At 49.4% G+C, this 12,061-nt stretch overlaps 1 protein-coding gene across 3 annotated transcripts; it reads left to right on the top strand.

Annotated features, from left to right (window-relative positions):
• Window positions 1-1,670: 1,670 nt before the first annotated feature.
• Window positions 1,671-10,502, top strand: RBM14 (RNA binding motif protein 14). Of its 3 annotated transcripts, none has more exons than XM_006893276.1 (3): window positions 1,671-2,102; window positions 7,463-8,918; window positions 9,641-10,502. In XM_006893276.1, exons 1-3 carry the CDS (start codon window positions 1,766-1,768, stop codon window positions 9,846-9,848), a joined length of 2,001 nt encoding a protein of 666 aa, XP_006893338.1. In that variant the 5' UTR covers window positions 1,671-1,765; the 3' UTR covers window positions 9,849-10,502. The 3 variants fall into 3 exon arrangements, with proteins under 3 accessions (XP_006893338.1, XP_006893339.1, XP_006893340.1); XM_006893277.1 differs by having other exon boundaries at window positions 7,463-7,573; window positions 9,641-10,059; XM_006893278.1 differs by lacking the exon at window positions 7,463-8,918 and having other exon boundaries at window positions 1,763-2,102; window positions 9,641-9,669.
• The last annotated feature ends 1,559 nt before the right edge of the window (window positions 10,503-12,061 follow it).

Here is a 12,061-nt window from a genome sequence, read left to right as displayed (position 1 = left end):
AGCGCAGGAGGGGAAGACCCTCTATGAGATGGATTGATTCGGTGACTGGGGCAATCGGGATGGGTGTGTCAGAGGCGGTGCGGTTGGCACAGGATAGAGCAGGGTTTAGGGCTGTTGTGCATAGGGTTGCTATGAGTCGCAAACGACTCGACGGCACATAACAACAACATCAGGTAATAACTACATAGCCCCCTCTTTGGATATTTTTTGCTTTCCTTATTGTCTGCTCTCTTTCAAGTCCCAGCCATACTTGATCTTTCCTAGACCTTGAACTGCTCAGACATGCTCAAGATATTTTGACTGGAAAGACCTACCCCTAGACATCTATCTATATGCTTGGTTTGCCTCTTCTCTTATTATATATTTTACTGTCCATTTCTATCCACCAGACTTTAAACTCCAAGTGAGTAACTTTTATCATTTTTATTCACTGTTATATTCACATTGATGCCCACATCGTAGGTGCTCAATTTGAATTTATTGAAGGAAACACAGGCCAGTATCTGAGGTGGTTCTAAAGGTTTTTTAATTTAATTTTTTTTTTAATTTGATGAGCCCTAATGGTATGTATTTTTGGGCCACTTGTCCACCTGCCAACAACAGGGTCCACATAAATCATGGGAAGGATTAGCCGTCTTTTCCACCATAACTATTTACCGCTGGACTTGTCCAGGGTTTGGTTTCGGTTCTGTAGCTTTGTTTTTATATTAACTTTTTATTGTGATTTTGAATGGTATTTTAGAGAGCAATGTGATTTTGAATTTTATCTGAGAGAGCAAACTGATTTTTCCAGTCAACAATTCATACACATTATGTTTCCTGATAGGAATTACAATCCTCACAACAGCAATCTCCCCATTTTTGGTTGTCTTCGGCCGTGCAAAAAATCTTTAAGTCTACATAACTCAAATTTATGCGTCTTTACAATTTTGTTTCGAGGTTCTCTGGGCTCATTTTTTTTTATTCCCCTCAAGAATCGTTGTTTTCATCTGATTGTCTATTTCATGAAACTTTTTATTGTGGAAAATCTCTCACACACACAAAGGAGAATCATTTCGCGACTGGAAATTCCGTTAAGGGCGGGAACGCGCTCTGATTTTCCACCGTCGCCAGCGTCTTCGAGACCAAGGCATCCTCAGGAATGTGTCTGCAAAGAATGAATTCATGTGGTGAAGGCTTTTCCCGGGCCGTCAGACGCCGCCCATTGCAGCCCGAGAACCGTCTGCCTGCGGAAGGCGTCGGCCCGGTTCCCTCCGGACAAGTGCAGTCTTCCCAAGTTTCGTCCCAGGGCAAACTCCTGGGGCGGATAAAACCAAGGCTGCCAGAAAAGGAGGAGCCGGACTGGAATTGAACAAAGTTTTCCTTCCTGGGACCCAACTTGGCGGCACCCGAGTCGTGCCCGCCTTTCAGACTAGGCCGCTGGACACCCCAACCGCCCGCGCGCAACCTCCGTTTCCGTCTCCCTCCCCCTGGCGATGGCCGTTGGTCGCGCGCCGCCGTCTGTTTCCCACCCCCTCGCTAACGCGCGGGCTCTACGCCTTCTGGGATTGGCTGATCCTGCTACCACCTCCCTCCACTTTCCACTGATTGGCTGCTGGCTGTGAGCGATGTCGTTTCTGATTGGGTGGGGCAGTGCGCCAGTGCGCCTGCGCGGCGGGGTTCTCGTCGCCAGCCATTCTTGGGGAAGACTGCTGTTCGTTGAGACGTGTCGCCTGTCGCTGGAGGAGAGGTTAGATCTCTCCAGTAAGGCGGCTTCGGCGCTAAGATGAAGATATTCGTAGGCAATGTTGATGGGGCCGATACGACTCCGGAGGAGCTGGCAGCCCTCTTCGCGCCCTACGGCACGGTCATGAGCTGCGCCGTCATGAAACAGTTCGCCTTCGTGCACATGCGCGAGACCGCGGGCGCGCTGCGCGCCATCGAGGCCTTGCACGGCCACGAGCTGCGGCCGGGGCGCGCGCTAGTAGTGGAGATGTCGCGCCCCCGGCCGCTTAACACTTGGAAGATTTTCGTGGGAAATGTGTCGGCGGCGTGCACCAGCCAGGAGCTGCGCAGTCTCTTCGAGCGCCGCGGACGCGTCATCGAGTGTGACGTGGTGAAAGGTAACGCGGGGACGCGCTCGGGGCGGGCGCGCGGGCACTGCTTGTTAGCCACGCCCCTGTCCCTGGGGTCGGCCACTGCGCGGTGGGAAGGCGGGTGCGGGGGGCGGTTCTGCGGGACCGAGGCCGGCGGTGCTGGGGTGTCTGGGGCAGAGACCCCCCCTTTCTCCCTGGGCAACATTCACCTCGCGGGAGGACGCGGCTCTGGGTGGGCGCGGCGGCGGCTGCCCGGAGCCGGACTGCGGGGCCGGGGTCGCGCCTGCGAGACTGGCGAGGGTTCTCGGGGGCGCGCCTTCCCGTCGCCCCCCGCGCCGGGCAGCGAGCGGAAATTGGGCACGAGCCGGATGATGGAGCGGGGAAGATTTCGCCACTTCCCCACTTCCCTGCAGACGCCTGTGAGTCGAGGGAAGAGGGAACAGGTGGGGGCTCGCGCCCCAAGGCCGCCCTCGCCTTCCCTCCCGATGAGTGCTCCCGAGTGGAAGGTAACGGGGCCCTTGGACGTTTTGGGGCTGGGATCTCTTTAGTATTGTTACCACTCGCTGGTATAAAGAGGGGCCCCTTCCGAAGCACTTTGGCCTCTTGACTACTTTTGGGGTGGGTTAGGTGCGGCAGGTCTTGGTTTGCAAACCCTCAGCCTCGAGTTTTTGCCTCTTTGGGGCTGGATTCTACATCTGGAAGGTGGAAATCTGACCTTTTTCGCATGAGGTTGGAGGCTTGTGTCAGGGGCCCTTTACCTCCCTGCATACCTGTGCCCCACGGCAGTGTCCCCTGTAGTCATTGTTTTATTAGCTTGATTTTGCAAGGGCCACAATCTTAAGTCTGGAGGCGGGGTGGACTAGAGGTTCTGGTTAAATACTGGCTGCACGTAATTTACTTACTAGTCATTGCTTGAGTAACTTCTTTTTCAAGTTAGGTCCCTGCTATGCTTTTTCTCTGAAAAATGTGTCATCGTTATTTCAGCCCGTTTTGAGACCCAAATGCTTTTTTCACATTGTGGGTTTCCCGCTCCTGAGGTCTCCTATTTTTTTTTTTTTTCTTAAATGCTAGCAAGATTATTTGGGTTGCCTCCATTGTCCTGGGAACTGATGGCGAATTCCCCTGGCCCTGCCAGTTTCCAGCCCAGCCTGGAGTCCCACCTGTTCACTCCTTGCTCAAGGAGTTTTGAAGAGAGTAAATATGAGGGCAGGTGCTTCTTTGCAGGAGATGCTCCATTTGCTGTTCTGGGGAGGCACATCGTTGGGGTCGTTACTTGTTCTTTCTGTAAGTAGGGCAAAAGCTTGCAGTCTCTGTTAGGACTAGTGCCTTGATCTGCCCTAATTTCTGCTTTCTCTTTTCCTCAACCCAGGTTTTGTGAGTCCACAGGCTGCTGGGTGCTCTGAGGGAGGCTACCAAGTGCATGGACATGTTTCTTGTAGAGCCCTTTTTAAAAATTGTTTTGTTGTTTCTTCAAAGGTTTTGAGAGTTGGATAGATGTTGGTAGCATCTTGTGTATAGTTGACCAGCTGGGTTTTTTACTTGGTTTTTAGGTTAGGTGGCTAAGGACAGTCTCCATGGAATTCATATGGTCAAAAAGCTTGTGTTTGGTTGGTGGAGAACACTGGGCGTGTACCTGCATGTGCTCAGGACTTAACACCAATCCATGAGGTGCTTTAGCATAATTTCTTGGCCTGGCTGCTGTAGGGGATTGTGAGAAAAGTTTTGTATCTTTAAATACTTGAGTGCAGCAGAAATGAGTGGTGTGGATGATAATTGTCACACTAAAGTGTATTATAGCTCCTGTGATAGGCTGTGTGTGGATGACCTGTCCACTGATTCTTCCCCGCCTCTTTGGAGTGAAGGAAAGAAAAGTTTTAATTTGGGGTTCTATGCAAAGAGGCCAACTATGACTGTAAATAGCTAAGTGATTTCTTGGACAGAAAATGGGTCTTTGTTTGACAGCTACTTCTTGGGTCTTTGAGAAGCATGGAAGCCTGGCAGAGAGAGCACAGGACGGCCAGTTACGGTTATTATTTCATGGAGGATGTGGATGGGGGTCACATAGTTGCTTGGTTACCCCAGGAGCTTAGATGTGACTTTCTTTGTAGAAAAAAATTTCTATACAACAGCAGATTGTAACTGCTTTCCATAGCTATATCCTTTTGGGAATCATTTCAGATTTAAGGGGGGTCTGAAAGCCAGAGGAGGAAATACCTCCTTTTGGGTTTTTTTGTGTGTGACTGGCCATTTGTTGTGTACTGTTGTTGAGTTGGAAATGACTCAAAGCAGACACTGCAGTGGGTTTTCAGACAGTAAATCATAGTTGGAAGAGTTGCCCATTTTCTGTGGAGCAGCTGGTGTCTTTTGGTTGACAGAGTAATTCTTTACCATTAAGCCACCAGAACTCCCTCTTTTCTCCTTTACAGAGCTACATTGTTCATTCAAAGGGAGAATTTTTTATTCTTCTTAGGATAGGAAAGTAGGAAACAATTTCTTTTTTCCCTCCTTTTAATCTAACTTTGTTACTTGAGGATTTTTGATGCCACTGAGAGTGCTGTAAAATGCTGCTTGCTAATCTCTTTAAAAGCTTATGAACGTTGATGAATGTTGATAGTTGTAGAGTGGCTTCAGACCTTTTTGTTCGTAGAGTTGCTATGAGTCGTGCTCGACTCGAAGGCATTTAGCAATAACTAGTAACATGCTAGGCTGGTAACTGAAAGTTTGATGGTTTGAATCCACCAGTCACTTTGAGGAAGAAAGGTGGGAAATGTTGTCTTAAAAAGGACCTTGAAAACCCGATGAATTGTTGGAATGAGTTGGACTCTCGATTGGGTTGCATTAGGCATTTTTTGAGGTCACTTCCTTGCACGTGTGCTCCAGGTGTGTGTGTCCTTGGAATTCTCTAGATCCCTGGTTTTTCTTCATTGTCTAAGCAGTAATTGGATTCCTGGGCATCATTGATAACCTCTTGGTGTGTGTGGGGTACTTGATCATCCAGGACTGAGTTTGGCTCCTTTCCATGATGACACCTAGCCCTGATGTCATTAAGTCAGTTAAATGCCCCTCTGAAACCAGGCCTAGGAACTTTGAGTAGAACTTGATTATCATTGCATCAGGTTACTTTTGGAGACACAGAAATGTAGCTTATCTGGGTGGTCACTTGAATTATACATGTGAGATTTCATTTTTCAAACTTGTATTTATTACTTGGTTTCTGGAAAAAAAATCTGGATATGTTCTAGTGATCTCTTAAGTACATTGGGAGTGGTTTTGTCTAATCCCTCCCTCGCTCATTCTAGTCTTGGGAGGAAAATGCAGTTCTTGAGTGCCTGGAGCTAGCTTTGCCCCTTTCTTGCCTTGCATCCAAGCTCCTGAAGATCTGTTTTCTCTTTAGTGAGTGCCTCTTGGATGTTGCCCTCCTGGTGGTTTTGCTGGTTCCCTGAAGGTCAGTTCAGAATCTGATTTTGAAGAGGTCTCAGGTTGCCAGCACCTATTTTAAACTCATTCTATCCACAGTAGACATCAGAGAACAGCTTTAGTAGTCTGGCAGAAGGATGCTTAAACTTTCTAATTTGTAGGTAAGGAATCATGTCTGGCCATGGGGGAGTGAAGACAGTTGTGATAGTTATTTTCTTCTTTTATCTCTGACAAATTGCAAGTTTGCATGTACACATTGTATCTTTAGTGTTTTAGTAGTGGCAAAAGATAATTCTGTAGGGAGGTAAATGTCTGTTTATTTCTGGAATTTGTAAGGCTCTATAATGTGATGTTGCTATTTATACTTTCTAAGTTACTTTTAAGTTATTTGAACCTCCTAACACTGAGGTAGTTAAGTTAGATTTATCAGATAGAGAAATATATTGTAAATTCCTCAAAATCTTAAAAGGCCATTGATAAAAATTAAGACCTACAACTGAGGCTTTTAAATTCCTAATCAAGGATCCTGTTCTACACCACATTTCTGAGATCTACTTGCTATTTTTCTTAGTATGAGACATAAACTAGTGGCATAGCTCTCAAATCGAGATTACTGTATAGGAATAGCAGTTGACGATACCTTGGTGTATAAGCTTCTGGAAAAGAAGACTCCTTAGGAAGCTATTAAGAGGACTTTTGAAAGAAGACAACCTTAATAGTTTCATCCAGTTGTTCTTTATTTTCTTCAAGGTGATCTTTAATGGCGATACCCTGGCACTTACTTGGACTCCACCTTTTAAGTAGTTCACAGTTCCAGAGTGGCGTTTAGTGCGTGCCCTTATGTCCTGTGAACATGAACCTCCAGCTGTTCAAATTGTCTTTGCACTATTGTGGTTTGTATTTCTTCCCACCCTTCCCTGTCTGAAAGCCTCTTGTTTGGAGCTAGTTGCTGTAGAAACAAGCATGAATATCTGCAGTTCTTTGGATCTTGGCCGAGGGTCTCAGAGATAACTAACTTGGTAGAGCCTGCTAGCTGGAAACAGAATTTGCGCTGTAAATAGAAATAGTTTGCTTTTCTATCTTTGGAAGATCAGATGTGGACAATACATGGCTTGAGGAGTAATGTTCTTGGACCTGAATTCTACATGTCAGGAGCCTTAAATTCCATTCCTCATTGTCTTACAGGGAGATTTAGCTTTATCCATTCTAAACATGGGTTTCTAATCTGACTGCAGAGTCTTGTCTTACACATTGATTTCTAAAAGATAAGTTGTTAGAATGAAATGGCCCTGAAGAGCTGGAATTCTTGTCTTGTTCTCTACCTAGTCTTTACTCGCATGATTTGAAGCAAACCATACAAATTTCTTTGAGCCTGTTTGCCTATCTGTAAAATGGGGACAATAATCTTTCCATGCCTACGTCATAGGGTTATAAGAACTGAGTGCTGGGAAAATTGGGGATATTGATGTTGGAATTCTGTGAATGGTCTAGCTCTCTTATTTAGACAGTGGACTGAGATGAGCCATGCTGAGCCTGTGAGTGGTCATTTTCAGTGTGGGAGACTGGAGAGCTGAGCCTTGGAGTGAGCTAGGAACTTGAATTAGAGAAAACCAAATGACCAAATCCTTCAAGACTCCTTCCTGTGTTTTCTTTGCTGGTTTAACTTAGAGGTATGAAGGTTTTTTGTCCTGTGCTGCAATTCATTTTTGTTCTTCTGTCATCAGCAAGTTGAGTAAGGTGGCAGAGGAAAAGGGGAGAACAGGGAGAAGACCACAGGTTAGGGGACTGCATGAAGCAGTCAGCTTTGTTTTGTGGGACCCACTTCTATGACATACTCTTCAAGAAGGGTTTGGAGGCCTAGAGGTAGCTGGCAACAGCTGGTTGCTGTTTGTTGTGTATCCAGTTTGGGAGCCATCCAGTAGCATGCCCTGCCCCCCTAATTGCTAACCCTTTGTCTGCTGCTTTATTAGACTACGCGTTTGTTCACATGGAGAAGGAAGCAGATGCCAAAGCCGCCATCGCGCAGCTCAACGGCAAAGAAGTGAAGGGCAAGCGCATCAACGTGGAACTCTCAACCAAGGGTCAGAAGAAAGGGCCTGGCCTGGCTATCCAGTCTGGGGACAAGACCAAGAAACCTGGGGCTGGGGATACGGCATTCCCTGGAACTGGGGGCTTTTCTGCCACCTTCGACTACCAGCAGGCTTTTGGCAACAGCACTGGTGGTTTTGATGGGCAAGCCCGTCAGCCCACACCACCCTTCTTTGGTCGCGACCGCAGCCCCCTGCGCCGTTCACCTCCCCGAGCCTCTTATGTGGCTCCTTTGACGGCACAGCCAGCTACTTACCGGGCCCAGCCCTCTGTGTCTCTGGGAGCTGCCTACAGGGCCCAGCCTTCTGCCTCTCTGGGTGTCGGCTATCGGACTCAGCCTCTGACAGCCCAGGCAGCCTCTTACCGTGCTCAGCCCTCTGTCTCCCTTGGGGGCCCGTATAGGGGCCAGCTGGCCAGCCCTAGCTCCCAGTCTGCAGCAGCCTCCTCACTTGGCCCTTATGGTGGAGCCCAGGCTTCAGCCTCGGCTCTGTCCTCCTACGGGAGTCAGGCAGCAGCGTCTTCACTCAACTCGTATGGGGCACAGGGCTCCTCCCTTGCCTCCTATGGTAACCAGCCATCCTCTTATGGCGCACAGGCTGCCTCCTCCTATGGGGTTCGTGCAGCCTCTTCATACAATGCCCAGGGAGCAGCTTCCTCCCTTGGTTCCTACGGGGCCCAGGCAGCTTCCTATGGGGCCCAGTCGGCTTCCTCATTAGCTTATGGGGCCCAGGCAGCATCTTACAATGCCCAGCCCTCAGCCTCTTACAATGCCCAGTCTGGTCCCTATGCTGCTCAACAGGCCGCTTCCTACTCTTCGCAGCCTGCTGCGTATGTGGCGCAGCCAGCCACAGCAGCTGCATATGCTGGCCAGCCCGCCGCCTACGCTGCGCAAGCCACCACTCCAATGGCTGGCTCTTACGGGGCTCAGCCTGTTGTCCAGACCCAACTAAATAGTTACGGGGCTCAAGCATCAATGGGCCTATCAGGCTCCTATGGGGCTCAGTCGGCTGCTGCGGCCACTGGCTCTTATGGGGCTGCAGCTGCCTATGGGGCCCAGCCTTCTGCCACCCTGGCAGCTCCTTTCCGCACTCAGTCGTCAGCCTCATTGGCTGCTTCCTATGCTGCCCAGCAGCATCCTCAGGCTGCCGCCTCCTACCGTGGCCAGCCAGGCAGTGCCTACGATGGGGCAGGTCAGCCGTCTGCAGCCTACCTGTCCATGTCCCAGGGGGCCGTAGCCAACGCCAACAGTACCCCGCCGCCCTATGAGCGTACCCGCCTCTCCCCACCCCGGGCCAGCTACGACGATCCGTACAAAAAGGCTGTCGCCATGTCAAAAAGGTACTGTATGCCCCTCCGCCTCTGCCCCCAGCTGGGGCATAGGGCAAGGGGCTGAGGTTGGTAGGGGAGGGAAACCGGAGCCATTGGCCCCTCCCTTGGTCTTCTGTCCTCCCATGGGGTATCCAGAGGCTTAGGGGATGGTTTCTATGAACTTACTGTGGTCACCAGGATTCTGGTGAAGCATAGTGCTAGCCTGGGGTGGTACCAGCTAGTTGGCCTGGGAAAAGGGTCACCTGTTTAGGCTAGCCCCCAAGTGCCATTGGAGCTATTGCCGGCAGGATGTGACTCAAGGATCAGGTGGGGGTGAAGTACTCCTCCCTTCAGCAGTCACTGACTGATGACTGAGTGACTGAGGTGCGTCCACTTTGTGGGCAGCTGGGGACCTTGCTTTCATCGCCGTTCTGTTGATAAACAACCAAGGTCTTTCTGTGCAGCACCTTGGGATGGGGCATTTTGCTTGTGGTTTGGGAATATAGTCCAGAATCCACCTTGGCCACCCAGTGTAGAAGGGTGGGTTTCTGTGGAGGAATTGGCATCCCAGTGCATTGAACCCAGGCTTGATTTCTTGGCCTGCACAGGGTGGTGAGCCTTCTGACAAAATCTTGTTTATTGGTGACTAATCTGATCACACCCTCCCAGTCCCTGTTGGCATCTCCCCCATGCCCATCTGGAGCCCTCCCCTCAATTGTCTCATTCACCAACTGTCTTCTTCTCTTGACTAGGTATGGTTCCGACCGGCGTTTAGCCGAGCTCTCTGATTACCGCCGTTTATCAGAGTCGCAGCTCTCGTTCCGCCGCTCGCCGACAAAGTCCTCGCTGGATTACCGTCGCCTGCCCGATGCCCATTCTGATTACGCACGCTATTCGGGCTCCTATAATGATTACCTGCGTGCAGCTCAGATGCACTCTGGCTACCAGCGCCGCATGTAGGGCCATTCTGGGATGGGCACCATGGGGAGGGGAGGAGAGAGGTGGGACAGGTAGTAGATCCAGGTTATGTCCATCGGCCCATCCCTCTCCCGTCTGTGGGTTTTCATCCCCTCTACTGTGGATTTGCCCCGAGATTCTTGTGAGTGCTCAGCAGTAATCTACATTGTTCCTTCGCCTCAGCAGCATATCTTGCCACTGGCTTTAGATCTGCAGTTTCCCCTCCCCCCTGCCTCCCCTTCTCTACAGATGGGAATTTATTTTTCTTTTTTTTGTTCTCTCCTGGCTCCATTTTATTTTTGTGCGCGTTGTGGAAGGTTGTCTGGATGGGGAAGCAACCTGCAGCTGAGGTCAGCGGCGCCTTTTTCTTTTTAGATGTGCAGGAGGCCAGGAAAGGGTTCTTTTAACCATTTCCTCTGCTCCAAGCTGTGCCAGCTGTCCAGGGGCCCTGACTTTGTCATTCTGTAGTCGCTGTTGAGACTGGGCTTCTGATAGGACAGTCATTTGGTCTAGGTCCAAATCTACTGACCACTGATCTAGCAGACGTTGAATGGCACATCCCCATCTCCCCAAGTAGGTGGTGTTAGAAAACTTTTAATTTTTTTCCCCCTTTTGTATGGACTACAATAAAACTTGGGGCAATTTGCAGTTTGGAAACCTGGTCGTCATTGTCTTGATTATACTCGGTTTCAGAGGAGCCACTTTGACATCCAGGAAGACAAGACCGCTAAGGGGAGTCAGAGTCTAGGGTGGGAAAGAAATGGTTTGAATGTGGGCATTAGAATGATTTCCTTGCTACTCGGAGGAACTGAACTCATCGTCATCCCTAGGGCTGGAGAGTTCAGCCCAAGCTGCTTGGACTTCTCAGTCCTCAGCTTGACTTAACCACACAAATGTGCAGTAAACATGTTGACTGTTATCTTCTACCGACGCATCACCGTGTTTCCAGACTTGACTCCTCTTTGGAAACAGTCTGTGCTTCCAGCAGGGTGATTCTGGGGTTTGGCTTTTTAGGCAGGAGAGCCAGCAGTGGGGAAAGAAATAGGCTTCCATGGTCTAGCATGTCCTGTAGACCATGGCTTTGAGTGCTGGGAGTGGGACCCCAAAAGGAGAGGGGGTCGAGTAGGGTGGGAGTGATGTCAGCATCTGGTACTGCCCTGTTTGGAGAAAGAAGGGGCATCACCAGTTGGAAACCGGTGTGATGGAGGGGGTTCTGGCTGTAGACCAAGTATTAGCACCCGTTGAACTTCACCTTGCAGTGACCTTCCTGTGTCCTGCCAGCCTCTGCCATCATCATCGCCTGGGACTCTTTCACTGTTGGTTGAAACATTCAGATGTCTTGCTGAGGTGGTTTTTTTTCCTTGCTTTTGTTTTAAATGCTTTTAAATTTTATTATTTTTTGTGTGTACCATCAAATCAGATCTGACTGGTACAGGAGGAGATTGTCACTCCTCCAGCAGAGCATCTGGTGGACTCGAACTGCTCACCTCTGGGATTGCAGTGCACCTTCTTGCCGCTAGGCCACCAGAGCTCCTTTCTTGCTGAGTTTTTATTTGATATGCTGTTGTGTACGTTGGAAAGGGGCTGGGGTACATGCATAAATAAGTTGGCTTGTTGGGTAGGGTAAGAATTAAAGAGTCTATCTGCACTTTTGCTCTAGGGCTAGAGGTGAATAGAAATGGAACATGGCACTTGTAGGCTGAGCTTAATGATGGGCAAGTGGAAGACCGATTGGGTAGGGTAATAGGAAAGTCACCTGAGTTTTCCTTTGGGAATGGGGTTTTAGAGGTAAATTTGGGAGACCTGGAATGCAGGGCAGCGTTGGTGGGTGGGAGCAGCAGTGGGTGCATCAAGTGGAGTTCAGGTGGGTTTGGTTCTGCCTTCTCCAATGTCTTGTGAACATGACCGTGACAATAGTTTGCCCAGATGCCCTGTTCCCTTGCTCAGTGGTGTGTAAAAACATGCTTTCTTCACATTTAGGATCTTTGTGGATTGATGCTGACTGGCATGACCTCAGAGTCCTGGGCCAGAGTACCCTGCCGTTCTTCCCTGCTCACTGCTTTGCCTCCAGATGTTTGCCGTTCCTTTTCATGTCTTTTTCAGAATGGGGAAAGAATGGGAGGGTTGTTGGATAGGTTTCTTGACACTTTTCTGCATGAGGGTGGGTGACTGGATGGCTAACTGAATGATTGAATAATTGAATGATGGCTAATTGG

Source organism: Elephantulus edwardii, unplaced genomic scaffold (assembly GCF_000299155.1).
Source record: "Elephantulus edwardii isolate Elephantulus edwardi_28Jun2011 unplaced genomic scaffold, EleEdw1.0 scaffold00126, whole genome shotgun sequence".
Lineage (NCBI taxonomy): Eukaryota > Metazoa > Chordata > Mammalia > Macroscelidea > Macroscelididae > Elephantulus > Elephantulus edwardii.
Note: the sequence above shows the minus strand (reverse complement) of the source record. Positions and strands in the feature narration are given on the sequence as shown.

Excerpts from the sequence above, each read along its gene's own strand:
- RBM14 (XM_006893276.1), top strand. The coding sequence starts at position 1,766 with ATGAAGATATTCGTAGGCAATGTTGATGGGGCCGATACGACTCCGGAG. Across the intron at positions 2,103-7,462 it reads CGAGTGTGACGTGGTGAAAG|ACTACGCGTTTGTTCACATG; the intron begins GTAACGCGGGGA and ends CTGCTTTATTAG. Across the intron at positions 8,919-9,640 it reads GCTGTCGCCATGTCAAAAAG|GTATGGTTCCGACCGGCGTT; the intron begins GTACTGTATGCC and ends TCTCTTGACTAG.